Source organism: Sus scrofa, chromosome 2, assembly GCF_000003025.6.
Source record: "Sus scrofa isolate TJ Tabasco breed Duroc chromosome 2, Sscrofa11.1, whole genome shotgun sequence".
Taxonomy (NCBI): Eukaryota; Metazoa; Chordata; class Mammalia; order Artiodactyla; family Suidae; genus Sus; species Sus scrofa.
The window spans coordinates 114,037,630-114,060,147 of NC_010444.4; the positions used below are offsets into that span (position 1 = coordinate 114,037,630).

General features: G+C 34.8%; 1 protein-coding gene across 8 annotated transcripts in view; it reads left to right on the forward strand.

The window, feature by feature from the left end:
* FER (FER tyrosine kinase) overlaps positions 1 to 22,518 on the forward strand; it is a 433,188-nt gene that overhangs the window by 263,510 nt on the left and 147,160 nt on the right. For 7 of the 8 annotated variants that reach the window (XM_005661571.3, XM_021084609.1, XM_021084604.1 and 4 more), the window contains 3 exons: positions 8,144 to 8,200; positions 13,641 to 13,756; positions 16,523 to 16,617. In XM_005661571.3, coding sequence (XP_005661628.3) covers positions 8,144 to 8,200; positions 13,641 to 13,756; positions 16,523 to 16,617 — 268 coding nt within the window. Of the gene's footprint in view, positions 1 to 8,143; positions 8,201 to 13,640; positions 13,757 to 16,522; positions 16,618 to 22,518 lie in introns of those variants that run through there. The other variant, XR_002341846.1, reaches the window with a different exon arrangement.

A 22,518-nucleotide genomic window follows, 5' to 3' on the forward strand; every position in this document is an offset into this window, starting at 1 on the left:
AAAAATATCAAGTATTAACATTAGTTGTACAGTATCTGCATCATCTACTTATACCACTGACAAAATTTATCACAGACATCTTTCAACAAAGTTGCCCATAGATATATAAAAAACCAAACATTTCAATTATAAAATTGGGATGTATTTAAAAGTTCAGTAAAACTCTAACATTTCTTATTCAGTTTAAAATGTCTATGTCCTGAAAATCCAGTTTCATTTCACTATAAAATAGTTTAACTTTAGAAATAGAAAAAAGAAATTATTTCCTGTATCATACTTAATGGTTCAGTGAATATCCTGTACTTTGAGATATTAGTAAAATAATTTTATCTTAGGAATGAAGAAAGTTTGAAGATGATAATATTGTTTCCTTTGTTTGTGACATAATGTAGTGAAGGGTAGTATGGGCTGTCCCTACATTTCAGAAAGCTAAGTAGATCACGGTATATTGTTCATTATAATTTAACTTAGGTGGTCTCATTATATTTAATGCCCATTACATATATTTCAGAAATGTTTAAAAATTACTTCACATGAAAAAAAAATGATAGAAGGAATGCTAGACATTTAACATTGGAAAACCTTGCCTTCAGTAGATTGTGGTTTTTGTATTCAAACATCTAATTTGCTGTTATGTAGTAGACAAAGAGGTGCACCCCTTCTGTTCCCAGTACTAGAACCAACTCTTAAAAGTTAAATATAATAAAACCCTTTAAAATTTAGAACATCTTGAAATTAAATTGGCTTTGTTGATGAAGTTGAGTGTTCCCCATCTTTGAATGTTGTGGTGATTTCTCAGTTAGCTAAAGTCACAATTCTCATCTGCTGTGAATAATGGTGTTGGATCAAATTTGTTGAGTGAGTGGATAACTAAATCAGAGGATGGATGGACAATAAATTTGGGAGCAGAAGATTGAGATATATGATCTCTGCCATCCTTTCCAGTCCAGATTTCTGTGGTGCTTTTATTCCAGTAGATCAGAGGAGTATATATGTACAGCAAGAATGGGTTGTAGTGATCAAACTCCAGAGAGGAGCCATGTTTGTAGCATAGACAGACAGATATGCAAAGCGTTAAAGAAAGAACATACAAGATTGTGGTAAGGTTTTACAGACACTAGTGTTAGTAACACAAGGCTAGGAATCAAGAAACCTTCACCCTTGTTGCTTTAACAATTAAAAAAAAAAGCCTCAAAATTTTTTTAATACTTCTTAAATATTTCTCACTGTTTAGCTTACTTTAATTTAAATTAGAATTGCCAGTTGCTTCTTGTCTTTATACTAAAGTAAAATAAAGTATTTTTTTGAAGTTTAAACAAATTCCTCCCTACATTCAGTGGATAGTATATTTTTAAAACTGTTATAGTGGCCACAAGATTTTCAGAAACAGAATACAAATATACTTGATACTTCCTAAAACTTTGAGAAATGTTGCTGTGATAATCATATTTTAAAATTGTTCTTAAAGCTACCCATAGAAATAAGTGATGACCTACACTCTTGATATAGGCTTCTAAGTTGGGGTTTGGACAACAACTTCTAATGTAGCTAGGAAATGGGAGGTGAGCAAACTAGAATCAATCTTATTGCCATAGAGATGATTGGGAGATGGTTGTTATGATTATATAAGGTGTGCTGTAGGCAGAATTTCCATATCTCCCAACTGAGTTGTCTCAAGCCCATATGATTTTTGCTCAAGGTGATTCAATTCTCAGAGCTGATTCATTGACCTTCTAGTTCTATAATTCAAATGAAAAACCATTTTGCAATCAATTATATTAAATATAACAGTTTAAGGTCTCAGTCGGACTTTACATATGTGACAATTTTCACCTCTAGGATAGTTCTAGAATTTGGCATAAATTGGCTCTCTGGTAGCATAAAGCTTATTTATCATATTGTAGATAAATATCTAAGATTTTTAAAATTCATGCCAGTGATTCAGGTTATAGATATGTTCCTTATTTGACCCTTCTTTTCAATTACCTGATATGATATATGTATAATCTTGAGTCAGAAAATTACTGTACTACTCAATTTTATTTTCAGCGTAGTGTTCTTCATTACCCTGAAGGGGCAAGTCAAAGGCAAAGCAAAATATGTTAGAACAGTGGATCAAAATACAAAAGATCAAGATTCTTATCTTCAGTATGTCACTTAGTACCTGTGTGATCATGGTCAGGATTTCATGTCTTCATGGTCTTGGTTTTCAGTGTGAAGTAGAGATAATGTGTTTACTTCCTGATAATATAAATGGGAGTTTGGAGGTTTAGCAAGCAAGTGTAACTGGGTACATCTTAAAAATGTGTCCCCAGCTGTTCTTTACAAAATTTGGATTTCAGACAATTGGCAGTACATACTTGCCTTTTCTGGTACTATGGACTGAATTGAAATCTGCTCTTAAGCAGTTTAAAAAGATACTGTGATTACTTGAAGAAACACAGAATTTTTTTTTTTTTTAATGTTTAGGGTCTTAGAGTTGGCCTCCATTCTCCTCTTTTAAAACTGAGTTGTCCCTTTTAGACCAAATAATTCAATATTTCTTTTTTTTTTTGAAATGTAAATCTTTATTTTTTTATTTTAATGATTTTTACTTTCTTCCATTATAGCTGGTTTACAGTGTTCTGTCAATTTTCTACTACACAGCAAGGTGACCCAGTCACACATACATACATGCATTTTTTCTCACATTATCCTCCATCATAAGTTACTAGATAGAGTTCCCAGTGCTATACAGCAGAATCTCATTGTTTATCCATTCCAGAGGCAATAGTTTGCATCTGTTAACCCCAAATTCCCAGTACATCCCACCCCCTCCTCCTCCCCCTTGTCAACCACAAGTCTGCTCTCCAAGTCCATGAATTTCTTTTCTGTGGAAAGGTTGATTTGTGCTATATATTAGATTTCAGATATAAGTGATATCATATGGTATTTATCTTTCTCTTTCTGAGTTACTTCACTCAGTACGAGAGTCTCTAGTTCCATCCATGTTGCTGCAAATGGCATTATTTTGTTCCTTTTTTTTTTTTTTTTTTTAGGACCACACTGGTGGCATATGGAGGTTCCAAGGCTAGGGGTCCAGTTGGAGCTACAGCTGTCGACCTATGGCACAGCCACAGCAACATCAGATCCAAGCCACATCTGTGACCTACATCATAGCTCATGGCAATGCCAGATATTTAACCCACTGAGCAAGGTGAGGGATGAACCAAACCTGTAACCTCATGCTTCCTAGTCAGTATGAGTCTCTAGTTTCATCCATGTTGCCTATGTTCTCTTCTAGGAGTTCGATGGTGTCTCAACTTACATTTAAGTTTTTAGGCTATTTTGAGTTTATTTCTGTGCATGGTGTGAGGGTGATTTACATGTGGCTGTCCAGTTTTCCCAGCACCACTTACTGAAAAGACTGTCTTTTTCCCATTTTATATTCTTGCCTCCTTTGTCGAAGAATAATTGACCATAGGTGTCTGGGCTTATTTCGGGGTTCTCTGTTGTGTTTCATTGGTCTGTATGTCTGTTTTGGTATCAGTACTACACTGTCTTGATTACTGTGGCTTTGTAGTATTGCCTGAAGTCTGGGAGAGTTTTGCCTCCTGTTTGGTTTTTGTTCCTCAGGATTGCTTTGGCAATTCTGGGTCTTTTGTGTTTCATATAAATTTTTGGATTGTTGGTTCTAGTTCTGTGAAAAATGTCCTGGGTAATTTGATAGGGATTGCACTGAATCTGTAGACTGCTTTGGGTACTATGGCCATTTTTACAGTATCAATTTTTCCAACCCAGGAGCATGGACTATCTTTCCATTTCTTTGCATCCTCTTTAATTTCCTTGATTAATGTTTTCTAGTTCTCAGCATATAAGTCTTTCACCTCCTTGGTCAGGTTTATTCCCAGGTATTTGATTTTTTTCAGGGCACAATTTTAAAAGGTATTGTACTTTTGTATTCCTTTCCTATTATTTAACAGTTAGTATACAGAAATGTAACTGATTTCTGAATGTTAATCTTGTATCCTACTATTTTGCTGAATTTGTTGATTAGTTAATATGATGTTTGCAAGTGTTATTTTTTTTATTTTGCGAGATAGCTGATAAATGGAAGAAGTATATATTTCTTTCAGTATAATGATATGTTAGTGTTCATGAATTAACATATAAACAAAATCCTAAAGTCAAGAACATGTGAAGAGTCTAAATCAAGTTTTTTGTAGTTTCAATATCAGGCAGATTTAATCATTGGCTTTGAAAATAGGTTTGTGGATATTCCTATAGGTCAGAAATCACTAGCAAGCATATGAAACAGTAAAACTGTCAGCACTATTCATTACTGTTTTAATGCATATTTTATGTGTTTTTCATTTCTATCGATTTATACTTTAGCACAACCTTCATTTTCATTCAGTACTAGTAAATCTGTGAAACCAGGGGAGATGCTGCTATTCCTCTCTCTTGGAAGAGACTCAGGAAGTCTGCTTCTACTCCTTTTGTTCCTTTGCCAAATTCAAGAAGGTTGCACAGACCTTCTTGCCCCTCTATAGAAAAGAGAGCAAAGTTGAAGACAAGAATATGTGGTAAAATCTATAGGCAATACCAGCTCTGAGACAGTTGTTAAGGAGCGAGCTGCAGCTCTTTCTCTCAATCTTGTCTTTCTTTTGGAGTCTTTTGGAGTCTTTTAGAAGAGAGGTCAGTAAAGATAATGTGAAAGTCAAGGATCCAGGCTCTTCCTCCATGTTCCTTAATGTCCCTGTTCCCTGCCTTACCTTTGAATTATCTTCTGATGTAGGCTCTGCTTATTTGTTCCCCTACCAATAAAGTTATGTAAGAATCGGGCTTCTTTTTGTTACCATATCCATGATTGCCTGAGTCAGAGGCATAGTGTTAGGTGAAGCTTTAGTGTCATCCTGTGTCTGAAGATGCTTGCCACTCTCAACCACTCAGCAGCCTCAATAGGACTGTTTCATTTTATTATCTAAGAGAGGAGTTGGGTATTTCTTCTCTTTAGGGTATGTGGTAAGTGCTGCTGCCTCTTCCAATTTGACAATTTGGACTTTGCCTCTGTCCCCATCTGTACAATCGCACTGAATCCTCACCAAAGAAATCTGGATTGGAAGGGACGGCAAAGAGGACCTAGTTCAACGTTCTGCCCCAAATCTAAATTCTGAAGCCTGGCGGCTGCTTCTCCTTAATCTTCGTTTCAGTAAAACAGATTAAGAGCACCCATATTCTTGAGTGCTTCCGCTCAATTTTAGTTTTTTTTTTTTTTTTTTTTTTTGTTATGCACTTAGTCTTCTCCCCAGCCTTGTGTGGACTAATGTGCTTTTCTGTCAGTCAGTGGAAAGGTTATTTTTGTGGTTTCGAACCAGGAGTGACCCCTAAGTAGCAGCTATTCTGACAATAGAAAATGTTCCACATCCCTCTGACCCCCTCCTCTCTAACATTACACTCCTACCCTGATAATGGCAAACCTCCACTTCCCCCCAAATAGCACCTTAGCCGTTATTTAAATTACAGAGTTAAAGGTCCCTTCAATATCCCATCCCATCACCAACTGCAAACAAGCCTAAAAAATCTGAGAAATATCCCAGACACAGCTTCTTCAGCGTACTTCCTTCTTTTAAAATTGAAGTATAGTTGATTTACGGTGTTGTATTGATTTCTGTTGTATGGTAAACTGATTCAGATATATATGTATACATATCCTTTTTCATCATGGTTTGTTACAGAATATTGAGTACAGTTCCCTGGGCTATTTAATAGGACCTTGATGTTTATCTATTTTATAGATGGTAGTTTGAAGCTGCTAATCCCACCCTCCTCATTTATCCCTCCCCACCCTCCTTCCCCTTTGGTATCCATAGTTTTCTTTTCGATGTCTATGAATCTGTTTCTGTTTTGTAAATAAGTTCATTTATGTCATTTAAAAAATGATTTCATATAGATATTTGTCTTTCTATTTCTGACTTACTTCATATGATAATCCCTGGGTTCATGAATGTTGCTGCAAATGGCATTATTTCATTGTTTTTTTTTTATGGCTGAGTAATATTCCACTGCTGATATGTACATCTTCTTTATCCATTTACTCATCTGTCGATAGACATTTAAGGTTCTTCCATGTCTTGGCTCTTGTAAATAGAAGGCACTTCATTCTAATGGCATGAAGTAACATCTTATTATGGTCTGTATTTGTACATCAGTGACTAAGGATGACTAATGATTGACTTAGGATGACTAATGACTGTCTATTTTCCATCTTCTTTTGTTAAGTACTCTACCTATTTTCCTAAAATTGGGTTGTTTGTCCTCTTGTTTTTGAGGTATGCATTCTCTATGTTTTACATACAAATTACTTGCCAAATGTTTGTATTGTAAAAATATTCTCTGAGGTTGTTGTTACACTTTTCATTTTTTAAAAGTTTTGGGAGGAAACAGTGTTTTTAATTTTGATGAATTCCAGTTGTTTCTTTTATGTGATTTTCATGTCCTAAGAAATCTTTGCTTACATACTTGGTCATGACGCCTGTGTTTTCTTCCAGGACTTGTGCAGCTTTGGCTTTATATTTAGGTTGAAAGACTTGTCATGGAAAGAGGAAACTTTGCTCTGCCCTTCGACATTCTTCTGGCTAGCCTAAGAATTAAATTGACAGGAGATAGTCTAATTGACATAAGATAGTGTGACAGGAAGAAATCAAATCTAATTTTGTACCTACGGGAAGCCCATATACATGAGAAGTTCAGAAACAGAAATATAAGAAGTGTACATGCTACCTTGCGCTGAGGAATCGGGTAGGAGCCTGAGGCTTCAGAGAGGAGGAGGGTAATTTCAGATGAGAACAGATGTATAGATCAGATGTTTGCCCTGTCCTACAGATAGGTCATAAAAATTATTTCTGGTAATAACTCTTATTAATGGGTAAGGCCCTCAATTTTAATACCTTAAGATGTAAAGCTTTCCAGAGTATCTGTTACCTTTAACTCAAAATAATTCAAATGCCAAGGTAGGACATCTTGGAGGGGTTCGTTCTGAACCCCTACTGATTATACATGTAAACTGATTTTTTAAAAAAATGATTGCTGTTCCCTTTTTTGACCTATCAGAGGGTGGTAGTTGAGTGTTTTGACACATGATGTTTCAGAAGGTAAATGGTTTCAAGTGGTTGTCCAGGTCATTTTTAAGCCATTATTAGGGTGGATTTTTTCACTTCAAGATATTTGATTACTTGTTAAATTCATTCCATAGATCATAATTATATTTTAGTCTGTTTATGGGGGAATACTACACTTTAATTTAAAAAAAAAAAAAACAAGAATAAAATAAATTACTCCAGGATTTTCTTTCTCTCTCTCTCGGCCCCTTTTCATTTTTCCTTCCCTCCTTTCTTTCTCCCTCCTCTCTCCTTTTTCCTTGCCTCATTCATTTTTCCTTTCTTCTTCTTTTTTTAAATCTGTGTGCCTTCCTAACATTATAGTGTTGTATGCTTTCATAGCCGTGACTTTTTAGATGATAAAACAGTCCCTAAGTAGTAATTAGTTCTTGAGATCAGATAATGGGGTGTTCTTTTCTAATGGCCTGTTTGCATCACTAGACTTGTGTACCTTGATGATACTGTAATTGATGTTCGTTGCTTTATTTTACTGCAGGAAATTACTTGGGGAAAGATGTGAGACTAGATGCAGTGTAATAGAAGCTATAATTTATGGCCAGTTGTGGAAAAATAGCTCTTCGTAATGTGGTTTGGGTAGAAAAATATTCTCTGTGATTAAGTGAGGATTGCAAATTTTACATTGCAATGTGAAATTCCCTCATGTACTTATGACACATCTTTTTTGAAATGACAAATAATACAATAGACTAAGCTTTATGGTGGGAGGAAAGTGCCTGCTATATTCTAGTTACAGGGCTACTATCATTTTGAAGGCTAAGAATTCTGATAGAAATTTGCTATAATGTAGATCTTAAAGTTGAATTGTATAGTAACATTTCTTAAATCTGTTTTTATAACCTCTTGAGGTTACAACTTCTTAGTGTGCTGTTGATGGAATGGTCAAATGAAATATCCCTTAGGTCTATTTGCCACTGCCTCAAATGCATCTTCCAGGAATGGTACTCTTACTTGAACTAAAAAACCATTCTTTTTCTTTGCCATAGGATAAGAAATGGGTTCTCAATCATGAAGATGTCACATTGGGAGAATTACTGGGCAAGGTATGTAATCCACCAAGCTGAAAAACCACAGGTCTTCATAGTGATTGTGAACTCTGCAGAATTCTTCGTTTTCTTGAAAGCCTTCCTTGTATTCCAGCACACAGCAAGGCACAATCTCACATGATCCTAGAAGAACATAGTACCACAGCTTTTATAAATACCGTGATGTACACTGAAATAGAGTGTGAAAATCTTGGAAAAGCTTAAGGATTTTCTTGACTTTTTCAAACAGTAGATTGTATATTTCCCTCTGAAATGACTAAAAACCACAATAACTTTATTACAGTGTAGTAAAGCCATAACTAGTGAGCTGAGATCTGAAAAGAAAGTTTGAGATAATAAAAGTTTAAAGACCTACCACTCTTACTCCATTTGTTTCTGGTTACACATGATAGTTTAGAAAAATGCAGTTCTACTTTTTGGGGTTTCAGGATTTTATATAGAATCCCAGTATGCGACAACATTGGACACCATGTTCAGTCAGACAAGTTTCAGTACATTTATTTTGTAGCTAGCTTTCTTAGTGGTCAGAGGAGGCAGCTATCTATGATCAAAGTCCCTTCTTCCACCTAGCTGGAAGAAACTCATGGCCTGCGTGAAAGGATATTATGTCTAACAATGATGGCAACATTTAATTATTAATCAAATGGACACTTTGCAGATTTATTGTTTATTTGCAATTGAGTTACAACAGGTAAATAATAACCTCTGTCAATGACTTAATTAGTGATGTTGACATTTGAAAATGTGGATTGAGTTTAGGTTCATAATGCAATGTAGAAAAGAGTATGAAATTCAGGTATTTAGGGGAAACTACTGCTGATACATTTCTGAGTCATCAGTACTAGAATTTAAGGATTAGCATTTCAAGTAAACAAGTAAATGATTACTCATTGCTTTTTTGATTCAAATGTAAACTTGGTGAATTGACAAATTGTCCCTATTTTTTAGCCCTCATATGCGCTAAGAAAGTAAATCTCTATTGAAATAATCTGCCTTGCAAGATTTTTATTATTTTAAAATATCTTTTCATCACTTTAGCTTATTAGTCAGTCAGTTGGAGTGTTGGGCCAAAAATATTACAAAGAAATTAAAGAAATTCCCACAGAATACAATTAAATAATATGTTATAAAACTAAATCACTTACTGATGAAGTGTGTTGAGAAGGGCAGATTTTTCAGTATAAGGAAAAAATATTTTCAGTTAAATAGAAAGACTTCATAATTTTTATGTTTAGTTTAATATGTGATATGGTATTTCACACATAATATTAGGAGGAATTTTAGCCTTTAGGACCTCGGTAAAGCTTTTTCAAAGAATAATTATTTTCAATGACAAGGCAATAGCATGATGCAGTTTTAATAAATTTAATAATTTTTAGTAAAACACAAACTTTAGAGACAGTGTATAACTTAAACTCAGCTAATATTTTTGAGGTGAAAATTGTCATTTAATATTTTTATTACCTATCTGAATAAATATTTACTGTATACTGCTTGAAAATGCATTCATAAAAGAATTAGCCATGATTCCTATAATTATGTACTTTGAAATGTAGTATTAATACAGGGTTGAGACAGAAACTCTTACCTTTTTTATTGAGCACTATATACCGTAGACTGTACTTGATCTGTAGTTGGTATTCAGTAAAAAATTTTCCTAACTCCTCACACATGTATTCCAAGGGCAAGGCACTCTTCTGGGCACTTGGGATACATCTGTGAACATATAGATATCCTTGCCTTTATGGAGCCCACATTCCATCAGAGGAAAAGACATAAACAATAAACTTAATAAATAGGCAAACTATAATATAAAATTAATTATACTAATTATAAGATTAATTGATAAATAATAACTGTTAATAGGTAAACTATTAATTAGTATAAAAACTATTTTATAATGTTGAAGAGTGCTAAATCTTGTGAAAAATAAAAGGAATTTTGGAGTGCTGTTGGTGAGAGTTGCAATTTTTAATAGGGAAATCTGGATGAACCTTATTAAAATTGTTAAAAACTTTCCAATAAAGACTTGGAGAGGAGGGATTTAGTCATGTGGTCATATGAGGAAAAAGGTCCTAGGCAGAGGGAGTAACAAATGCAAATTACATTTGATGAGGGAAAGAGACAATTTGCCTGTAACCTGGTAAGCAAGGTGGAATAGGATAGGATAGCAAGTCAGTGCGGTGGTGAGAATATAGATCACACAGAGCCTTGCAGGTCATTGTAATTACTTTGGCTTTAAACATGCGTGAAAAGGTGATCTGGTGGATGATTTTTGAATAGAGAAGTGGCATGATCTTCCTTTCTACAGAGTCTCTTCTGGCTGTTGTGTTGAGAATAGGCTGAGCTGGAAGGTTAGGAAGCTATTGCACTTACCTAACTTAAGGTGATGGTTGCTGGATCAGGGAAGTGGCAGTGGTGGTGGTGAGAAGTGATGAGTTATGATTTGCTTTTAAGGCTGATCCAACTGAATATCCTGATGGACTCTATGTGGGGTATGAGATAAAGAGGACAGTTGGTATAGGTGCGACAGATTCTGGAGAACAAGATTGGAGTTTGGGATATAAATATTAAGGTTTGTCTGCTAGACTTCCAGGTGGAGATGTTAATACCCGAAACAGTAGGGTGTTAAGTCTGGAGTTGAAAAAAGAGGTCTGGATCAAAAGTACAAATTTGGTAATTGTCACTTACTTACTTGGTAGTTTAGGTAGATGTATTTAAAGCCATTAGACTAGATGAGTTCAACAATGCAGTGAGTCTAGAAAGAGAAGAAGAAAGAGAGATTAAGGCCTGGTCATTTCAAAATTAAGAGGCTGCAGAGAAGAGAAGCAAGATGATTGAGGTTGAGAAAGAGAAATTTCCTGGAAGGCAGAAGACCAGGTGATGGGATGTCTTAGAAGACAAGAGAAGAAAACACATCAAGGAGGAGAGAGTGATCAGTGCTGGTAAATGCTGCTGAGACATCAAATGGAATGATGACCAAGAACATTGAATTTAGCAGAGATTACTGGTGACTTGGTTGAGTGCTTTCTTTGAAAGCCAAATTGGGATATGTTTAAGAGACCATGGGAAGAGAGGAATTAAAGATAGCAAGGATGTAGCTCTGTGAAGTTTTGCTATTGAAGAAAGCAGAGACTTGTGGTAGTTTCAAGAGAAATGATTTGTATGTTGTTTAATCTACAAAAAGTAGCATGCTGGTTTGCATTTGGCAACGATGTAGTGAAAAATGCATGATTTTGGAAGATGAGAATTGTTAAGAGGGGATGGGATTTAGTTTACAATGGAGACTTGACTTTAATAGAAACATAGTAGTTCATTTTTATAACAGCAAGAAGATTGGTAAGAGGCTAAATGTGGGGCTGAGAGTATGGAAGTTCTCTTTAGATTGCTTCAATTTTCTCAATAAATTAGGAAGCAAGATTATATTGTTGACTAGATTCACTTTAAATTCATGAACACAAACCTCTAGGGGGTCCTTAATACTGCTCAATAATTATATTATGATTCCTTAGACCATTCACACTCTCATTCTTCTAATTAACTATTTTCCCCTTCGACACTCTTCCTAAGGCCCTCATACCTCCCCAATTCTCAAGATGCTAGGAGGAAGACAAAAGTGTTCTAGGGGAAGAATCCAAATGCCTGTAGAGAGAATAATGGTCCTAATAAATTAAAAAGGTAATCTAGCCAGGAAATGTCTTCTAATGAGCAAACAGAAGGTTTTAGACAAGATGAATTGTGCTTCAGAATCATTCAGATAAATAGAGGCCCAGCTATAATCATGTGTACTAAATACCTTCTTTCAGCTCTATTGCTGATATAATAAAAGATGTGATAATTGTGGGAAGGAAAAAACCTTGAATAACAGAGAAGGATGTAAAGCTTAAAATTTTCATTTATGATGAATGTGTACTCTATTAAATTTATTGTCTATTTACTTTTCACATAACTGTGATTATTTTTTGTTTGTTTGTTTGCTTTTTGATTTTTTGCTTTTTCTGGGGCCATGGAAGTTCCAAGGCTAGGGGTCAAATCAAAGCTACAGCTGCCAGCCCACACCACAGCCACAACAATGCAGGATCCAAGACATGTCTGCGACCTACACCACAGCTCATGGCAATGCCGGATCCTTAACCCACTGTGCGAGACCAGGGATTGAACCCACATCCTCATGGATCCTAGTTGGGTTCATTAACCACTGAGCTACAAAGGGAACTCCAATCATTGTTTTTAATAAATATTTGAGTTGAATGTAAAATGTAATGAGAATACTATTAATTACTTAAATATTCAAGTATACTTAAAATATTAAGTAAAATAAACATGAACTAAATTAAGCAAATATTTAATACAAATTTAATACATTAAAATACTTTAGTAATTTTAGATTTAGTAACATGCAAAATTTATACACCTTGGACTATTGGTTAAGAGTTATGTTGACCTTAGAACTCAAAATCATTGATTATGAGACCTGTAGTCTAGTTGCTTTTTGCTTAACAGTACTGAAGCTTATTTTAATATGATACTTGTACATCATGATTATAGCTATATAGAAGTACATGCACCTACATAGAAATACTCAAAAATTGCTGTTGTGTTGGCTTTATAGATTTTCTATATCATTTTGTTGCATAATTATAAGTAATGTGACTTCAAACTGGAAATAAGACATTTTTTTTTGTCCACGCCTGCAGTTTGCAAAAGTTCCCAAGCAGGGATCAAACCCGCGCCACAGCAGTGACAATGCCGGATTCTTACGCAATAGGCCGGAACTCTGAAATACAGCATTTTAAATCAAAATGTATTCTAGCCGTAGAATAAGGCTAGGAGTTCTTCAGACATTTGCTAGAAATGAGCTCATCATGGGTGACATTGGCGTTTGGGGAAGCACGTCCTCTTCATTGGTACCTTTCAGAGATTAATAGCCTGCAGCAGGGACTGCTGAGCCCTTCGTTCATGGGTTCTGCTGCCTCTCCCCTCTTCTGTTTCTCTCACAGTCTTCTCCAATGGACACCTGACTATGTGCATCCATACCACCATTCACCTCACACAGTCTTTGCTTTATCTTAAAACATTAATGGGGCATCATTTAATCTAATAAAAGTTAGCTCTTAGAGGTAAAGGGAACTAGGTGGAGTGAAACTTAGGTACTTCTGACAGCGTTAATTGGAGTTTTCCTTTTATTACCTTTCACTGTTTCCCATTTCCTTTTCAATTCTCCTCAAGCCTCAATCCCACAAATGGTTGGCATATTGTTGAGTTATATATTTAAAGTTGGAAGATTTGTTAAGAGCAACATTCCCAATCTTTATTTCCATTTAAAACTCTGAATAAAACTAACAGAGCAATTTAATTCAAAACTCATCATTACATGCTTTCCTTGTCCTTGGTGGTTGTCTTGCACCCCAAACAATAAATATATTTGTATTTTCAGGGTAATTTTGGTGAAGTGTATAAGGGCATATTAAAGGATAAAACTGCTGTTGCTGTTAAAACCTGTAAAGAAGATCTTCCTCAGGAACTGAAAATAAAATTTTTGCAAGAAGCCAAGTGAGTTCTCCAAAGTAATGTAAATATGTATTTATCAGTGATTAATTAAAACATAAGTTTGAAGGTATCTTAAATTATGATTTTAAGAATGAGAAGTAAGTACTTTTGTAACCCTCAAAAGTAAACACTTACTGTACAGTGTGGGCAACAAAAAGTTTCAATGTTTTTGATTTAGATTACAGGTCAGTTAGGTGATCACCGTCAAAAGAACCAGATGCTAAGAACAGTGAATATTCTTGGAGTCCTTAAAAAATATTACAGTATTTTCAGCTTTTGTCACATGTGCATATACACATATGTATATATACAGTGTTGTTATGTATATGTGCAGTGTCGTGATTGTCTTCATAATAAAAATATGACTGTATCCTATATATAAAATATATGATTTAGATACATATTAGGTATATAATTAGATCTATTCTACCCTCCCTAGATATTATCAATTGATTCTTTATTCCCAGCTGTTCGTTTCTTTTCTGAGACCCTCAGATTTGTTCTTCAGCTCAGTGTCTGGTATTTGTCTCAGAATTTGCAGATTGTTTTCTAATTGCTCTTCTAGGATGATTATATACACTTTTTTCTATTATAGCTAAAATTTGTGTTCCGACTTGTCAGCCCTGTAGTGCAGATTGCTAAAACTATTCTTTTAGTGATAAAATCTAGTATATACAACAAAATGGAAAACAAATGGGAAGGTGCTTAGACAGACTAAGAATGGACAAATGAAAGGAAATGGATGGGAGGGAGAGAAGGAGAAAGAGGATATATAAATCCATAATTGGTGGTATAAAGGGAAGGAGGGAAAGGATTGTATATGTGTGTGTGTGTCTTGTCTCCATCAGGGCACTGTTTATACAACTGAAGTTTTTGTAAAGTGCCATGGGAGAACAGAGCACATGGCAGTGAGAGAAATAAATTTTATGGCATGTGGCATCTAGATGTCTTTTCTCCATCATCTAAAAATGGACTCTTGTAGCAATGGATTACACCAATTAGTTGCATTTATTAAATATCATCTGTGGAATAACGTTGCAAACCTTTTACGTGTATGTGATTACCAATTCAGAAAAAAAAATTCTATGATAAATTTAAAGGTATGCTATCACAATTGAAAATCATAGGCCCATTATTTTCATTATTCATAGGTGTCTTAGATATTACAGATAATATCTAACTTTTTTCAAATATATTGAATTTCCTTTCTAATTTGCAAATGTTTTATTGCAAAATAGAATTTAATTTCTTCTAAAGTGAGACTATGAAATTTTAGGTTAAAAATGAAAATTACATCCATGCAGGGGGTTCCTGTTGTGGCGCAGCAGAAACACATCTGAATAGGAACCATGAGGTTGTGGGTTCGATCCCCGGCCTTGCTCAGTGGGTTAAGGATCCTGTGTTGCCATGAGCTGTGGTGTAGGTTGCAGACACAGCTCAGATCTGGCATTGCTGTGGCTGTGCTGTAGGCCTGAGGCTACAGCTCCAATTAGATCCCAGCCTGGGAACCTCTGGGTGCTGTGGGTGTGGCCCTAAAAAGACAAAAAAAGAAAAAAAGAAAATTACATCCATGCAGACTCCCAAGCGTCCTTTAGTAGATGATAGACCTAGATTTAGATACTGAATATTGATTGGGTTCTGGCTATTTTGTAGAATTTCTTTGTTAATAAGCATTTTTCAACCTAAGAAGTGATATTTTGGGTTAAAGTCAGACATTCTAAAACTTTCTAATTCCTGATAGAAACTGCAAACTCAGTTATTGACAATATTTCTCTTAGCTCTTGAATTTTTCGCAGTCTATCTTTTCATTTATAAATCAGTATAATGATTTATATATATTTATAAATATATAAATTTTTAGTTGATAACATTTTTCTTAGAGCTATTTCTGCTTTAGTTGTGTGGTCTAAAACATGTATAAACTGTTTTATCTTTCTCCAAACTAGGTTATTTTTTCATTCTCTTAGGAGTGAAACTGCATTTTTCAAATATGAGTGATTTTATAACTTTGTCACCAGAAAAATATGGAATAACATGTGGTAACAGAAATCATCAGGGTAGACAGGCCTCAGGGAATCTAACCTATTTTAACTCATGCTTGAGGTCCTATGAATGAGTTTAGGCTGCTTTGATAGCCCTCTGAAATTCTGCCTTTATCTGAACTAAGACTTCTCTGCCTCAGCTAAACTTTTATATTACTCATTGTTTAACTCTCTATAAGGTTTCTTAAAACTTTTGAGTTTTCACTATTTTGAAATTGATCACGATTATCAAGAAGTTAGTATTAGGAAATTTAAATATGAAGTGACTACCCTATAGCATTTACCAGTATGAATTGTTCTTTATTTTAAATGAAATGTATACATAAAACAAAAAGATGCTGCCCTTACAGCTTATAGCTTTTGGTGCATTAACAGTTTTCAGCTATGCTTTTGTGAGGGTGGTTATAACCAGATACTTTGAAGGGAGTTCTGCATATTCCGGACTAAGTAAATTATTCCTTTTTAACATAGTTGTTAGTTATTCAGAGTGGATAATTAATCTTCAAATGAACATTTAATCAAATTAAAAAACTGACTCGTATATACATTTTGTCAAGACTTATCAAAATTTATATATATATATATACCATTTATCATAATTTGAGTTTGTACTAAAGTTTAAAAAATTGTGTTGATTGAAGTGTATTCTGCTTGTGCACACTACTCGTGATCTTAAATTAATGCTTTTAATTTCAATTATAACTATTCTTATGCTTCTCTCATTCAGAATTCTCAAGCAATACGATCATCCCAATATTGTCAAACTTATAGGAGTTTGCACACAAAGACAGCCTATCTACATCATTATGGAACTGGTTCCAGGTAATAGGATTTTAGAGGTTTCCTTGATAACATTTTAATGTCATGTTGTATTGCCTTTATATGTTCAGTCTCTTTGGTTTCTCCTTATAGAATTTCCAAGGATTTTGTTTAACATTTTTCTGATGACAAAAGAGCTTGTACACATACTCAGTATTTTTATAGTCTATAATTCTTGGTATTTCTAGAAAATGTCAGCCAGCCTTTTTAAGAGAAGATAAATTATTACAGTTCTTTTAACACATGGAATTTAGTTACATATAAAGTTTCTGTGAGAAAGGCTATTTAGAAAGATAGTCTACTTAGTTTAACTGTATAATAATGATAGTACTGCCTTATGTCTAGTTTGTTGTATATCATTTTCTAAGTATATTACCACACATCCTCTTGTTTGGTTGTACATAAAAATGTCATAATGCTTTTGGTCACAGCCTATGTACTTCTTGGATATGGGGAAAAAATATACTCTCTTGAGGAATTCATCTTTGTATCAATTTTTGGTGACTTTTAACACCTCAAAGTATTTTGGTTAACTACTTTTGCCAACAAACAGGATAACATCAAAGTGATAATCGTATATCTCTAAGTTATTTTTATTGTATGTCTTTCTGTTATAGAAAATATAATCAGAGGTAAAATATGATCTTGATAAGACTTATAAATACATTTTTTATCACTGAAAAGGATTTGCTTTGTTAGCATAACAACTATTTATTCATTTTAAAAGAAGAAACTTAAAGGGTTATGAAAAGTACTTCTATCTTTTACATACATTAAGTAAACCTGCTATTGCAGATAGTCCATTAAAACTGTTAACATAATTTTTTAATTATTTAATGATAGTTGGTCCAATTTTATCACACTGATTTGATTGCTATTGGAATATTTCTTTATTACCATATAACTGCAGGATTCCTAGATCATAATCATTTTCATCCTCAAGATGGAAATATACATTTGTATAGTTCATACACTATATATGACATATTTTAAAGTAGCTTTCCATACAGTTGTGAAAACATAGATTGCAGTCTAAAATTTTAAAAACAATTGAATGGCCTGTAACTTCAATAAAAATAAGATGTTTAAATATTAAAGAGGGAGTTCCCATCATGGCTGAGTGGTAGTGACCCTGACTAGCACCCATGAGGACATGGGTTAAATCCCTAGCTTTGTTCAGTGGGTTAAAGGATCTGGCATTGCTGTGAGCTGTGGTGTAGGTCACAGACATGGCTCAGATCTGGCGTGGCTGTGGTGTAAGCCGGCAGCTTACAGGGCTGATTTGACCCCTAGCCTTGGAACTACCATGTGCCACAGGTGTGGCAACAAATTTGACAATCCAGAAGAAATGGACAACTTTCTAGAGACTGACAGCCCACAAAACTGAATCAAGAAGAAGTAGATCAACTGAACAGACCAATCACTAGAAATGAAATTAATATGTAATAAAAACACTCTCTACAAACAAAAGTCCAGGACCAGATACTTCACAGGCAAATTCTACCAAACATACAAAGAAGAAACTTACACCTATCCTCCTTAAACTTTTTCAAAAGGTTTAAGGAAAAGGAACACTCCCAAAGACATTCTATGATGCCACCGTCACCCTAATACCAAAACCAGAAAAAGATGCTACCAAAAAAGAAAATTATAGGCCAATATCTCTGATGAATATAGATGCAAAAATTCTCAAAAATTTTAGCCAACCGAATCTAGCAACATATAAAAAAAGATCATACACCACGACCAAGTGGGATTCATCCAGGTTCACAAGGATGTTTCAATGTACACAAATTAATCACCATCATGAATGACATTAACAAAAGTCAAAAACCACATGATCATGTCAGTGGATGTAGAAAAAGCATTTGACAAAGTCCAACATCCATTCATAATAAAAACTCTTACCAAAGTGGCTATAGAGGGAACATACTTTAACATAATAAAAGCCACTTAGGACAAACCCACAGCAAATATAATACTCGATGGAGAAAAGCCAAACGCCTTCCCACTAAAATCTGGAACAAGATAAGGATGCCCACACTCACCACTTTTTTTCAACATAGAATTGGAAGTCCTAGCCACAGCAATCAGACAAACAAAAGAAATAAAAGGTATCCAAATTGGAAGAGAAGAGGTAAAATTGTCACTCTATGCAGATGACATGAGACTATATATAGAAAACCCTAAGGACTCCACATAAGAACTACTCAAACTGATCAACGAATTCAGCAAAGTAGCAGGATACAAAATTAACATTCAGAAATTGGTTGCATTTCTGTATACTAACTATGAAATAGTAGAAAAGGAATACAAAAATACAATACCTTTTAAAATTTTTGTGCCCCCCAAAATAAACCTGAACAAGGAGGTGAAAGACTTATATGATATAAAACGTTAATCAAGGAAATTAAAGAGGATGCAAAGAAATGGAAAGATAGTCCATGCTCCTGGGTGGGAAAAATTATATTATAAAAATGGCCTTACCACCCAAAGCAATCTACAGATCAAATGCAACCCCTATCAAATTATCCAGGACATTTTTCACAGAACTAGAACAAACAATCCAAAAATTTATATGGAACCATAAAAAAAACATTACTGCCAAAACAATCCCAAGGAAGAAGAACCAGGCAGGAGGCATAACTATCCCAGACTTCAGGCAATATTACAAAGCTATAGTCATCAAAGACAGTGTGGTATGATACCAAAAAAGACATACAGACCAATGGAACAGAATAGAGAACTCAGAAATAAACCCAGCTATCTACAGTCAATTAGTCTTTGACAAAGGAGGCAAGAATATAAAATGGGAAGACAACAGTCTTTTGAGCAAAGTGATCCTGTTAAAACTGGACAGCCGCATGTAAATCAGTGAAACTGGCACACACCCTCACACCATGCACAAAAATAAACTCAAAATGGCTTGAAGACTTAAATGTAAGACAAGACACCATCAAACTCCTAGAAGAGTACATAGGCAAAACATCCTCTGACATAAACTGTACAAATGTTTTCTTAGGTTAGTCTCCCAAGGCAACAGAAATAAACGAATAGGACCTAATCAAACTGACAAGCTTTTGCACAACAAAGGAAACCACACACACACACACACACACACACACACACACACACACACACACACAAAAGACAACTTACAGTATGGGAGAAAATAGTTTCAAACAATGCAACTGACAACAACTTCATCTCTAAAATATGAAAACAACTTAGACAACTCAACAGCAAAAAAAAAACAAAAAAACCAACAACCCATTGAAAAATGGGCAACAGACTTGAATAGACATTTCTCCAAGGAAGATATACAGGTGGCCAACAAGTGCATGAAACATCACTGATTATTAGAGAAATGCAAATCAAAACTACTGTGAGGGATCAACTCACACCAGTCAGAATGGCCATCATTAATAAGTCCAAAGTAACAAATGCTGGAAAGGGTGTGGAGAAAAGGGAATCTCCCTACAATTTTGGTAGGAATGTAATTCAGTACAACCACTGTGGAAAACAGTATGGAGGTACCTCAGAAAACTAAATACAGAAATACCATATGATCCACCAATCCTGCTCTTGGGCATATCTCCAGACAAAACTTTCCTTGAAAAAGACACATGCATCTGTATGTTCATTGCAACACTATCCACAATAGCCAAGACGTGGAAGCAACCTAAATGTCCATCCACAAATGAATGGATTAAGAAGAAGTGGTATATATACACAATGGATACTACTCAGCCATAAAAAAGAACAAAATAATGCCACTTGAAGCAATTTGGATGTAACTAGAGACTCTCATACTAAGTGAAGTAACTCAGAAAGAGAAGGACAAATATCATATGATATCGCTTATATCTGGAATCTAATATATGGCACAAACGAACCTTTCCACCGAAAAGAAACTCATGGACTTGTAGAGTTGACTCGTGGTTGTTCTCCAAAGGGAGGGGGAGGGAGTGGGGTAGACTGGGAATCTAGGGTTAATAGATACAAACTATTGCCTTTGGATAAGCAATGAGATCCTGCTGTATAGCACAAGGAACCATGTCTATTCACTTTTCATGGAGCATAGTGGAGGATTACGTGAGAAAAAGACTGTGTATATGTATGACTGGTTCACTTTGCTGTATAGTAGGAATAGAACATTGTAAATCAATGATAATGGAAAAAATAATCATAAAATAAAAAAGACTAAGTAAATAAATAAATATTAGAGATACATATAAAAAATTCACATAACGCAAATAAAGCCCACAGTTAACAAGGGATGTCACTGAGAAATTTAAATTTGAGAGGTGGGCAGTCTTGAGGAAACATGATTTTGGTGTTACTATGAATGCTTAAAAGAGCATGTATAACCAATTCCTAATGGCAGTTACAAACTGAATAAAACAAGTATAGCTTTGAAAGAAAGCCAAGAAAGTGTTTAGCTGGACATGAAATAGTAACCTTTTTTGATGTTTTTTTAAATGATTAAGAATAATGTACTTCATTAGAAAATTCAAACTCTAATGAGAAGAAAAAATTAAAAGTGTAAACCTCCCACTCAAGAACCTAATCCTATTCCAACATTGTTATTTAGTTTTTTACTTTTTTCCCCTGAGGAAAATATTTACTATAGATACCTTGATTTTATGCAAATCTTTTAATTATTAAAAATAATAATACTGTTTCTGATCTTTTTTTCTCTTACTAGCATGACATGCTTTCATTGCTTCATATGCATCTATGTAGTTTTCCTTTTTTTTTTTTTTTTTTTTTTTTTTTTTTTTAGGGCCCCACCTGCGACATATGGAGGTTTCCAGGGTATGGGTCGAATTGGAGCTATAGCTGCTGGCCTATGCCATAGCCACAGCAATGCCAGATGTGAGCCACGTCTACAACCTACACCACAGCTCACAGCAATGCCGGATCCTTAACCCACTGAGCGAGGCCAGGGATTGGACCTGCTGCGTTCTAATGGATGCTAGTCACGTTCATTTCCACTGAGCCACAATGGGAACTCCTCCTACCTTGTCTTTATAGTAGCTATGTAATATTCCATTATATGGTTTTGTATAATTTAATCAGTCTTCTAATTGAAAAACTTTGGTTGTTTACATTTTTATTATTTGGGTTTAAAAGTTTTTTAAAACAGTGCTCAATTAATGTCATTTATATAATTCAGGAATCATTTTTAAGTGTATCTGTTTGTGATTTCAGTAGTGGGATTGTTGGATCAGAGTTTATGTGCGTTTTGATTTATGGTTATTGTGTTAGCTTTCTATTGCTGCACAAGAAATGATCACAACTTAGCAGCTTTAAACAACATCCCTTTCTTACTTTAAAGTTGTTAAGTTAGAAGTCCAGATAGGCCTGATTAGATTCTCTGCTCAGGGTCTTATGAGCCAAAAATCAGGATACCAAGCTGAGTTCTTTTCTGCAGGCACTGTGAAAGAATCCACTACCAAGCTTCTTCTGGCTGGTGGCAGAATGTCATTTCTTGCAGCTGAGAAATTGCCTTAGGTTCCCTTTCTTTTCATGCTGTACTCCAGGGGCATCTCCCAGCTCCTAAAGGTCACCTGCATTCTTTTGCCTTCAGACCCAGTGTATCACATTTTTCAAGTGCTTTGAATTTCTCTGACTTTCTCTTCTATTTTTCGTTTTGTTCTGTTTTGTTTTTCAAAAAAGCTAGGGGAATATTCTGCTTTTTTGAAAGGTATCATGATTAGATCAGGCTTGCCTGGAAAAGCTTCCTATTATTAGGGCAAATGAATTTATGGGTGTGATGGCTAATCATGTTCCCATGTTCCAGGGATTGGGGAATGTTATTGGGAGGCCATCTTCAAATTCTACCTATAATGGTAGACTTTGCTAAATTTTCTCAAAGGTTAGTTGCAATGTGGAATCTGA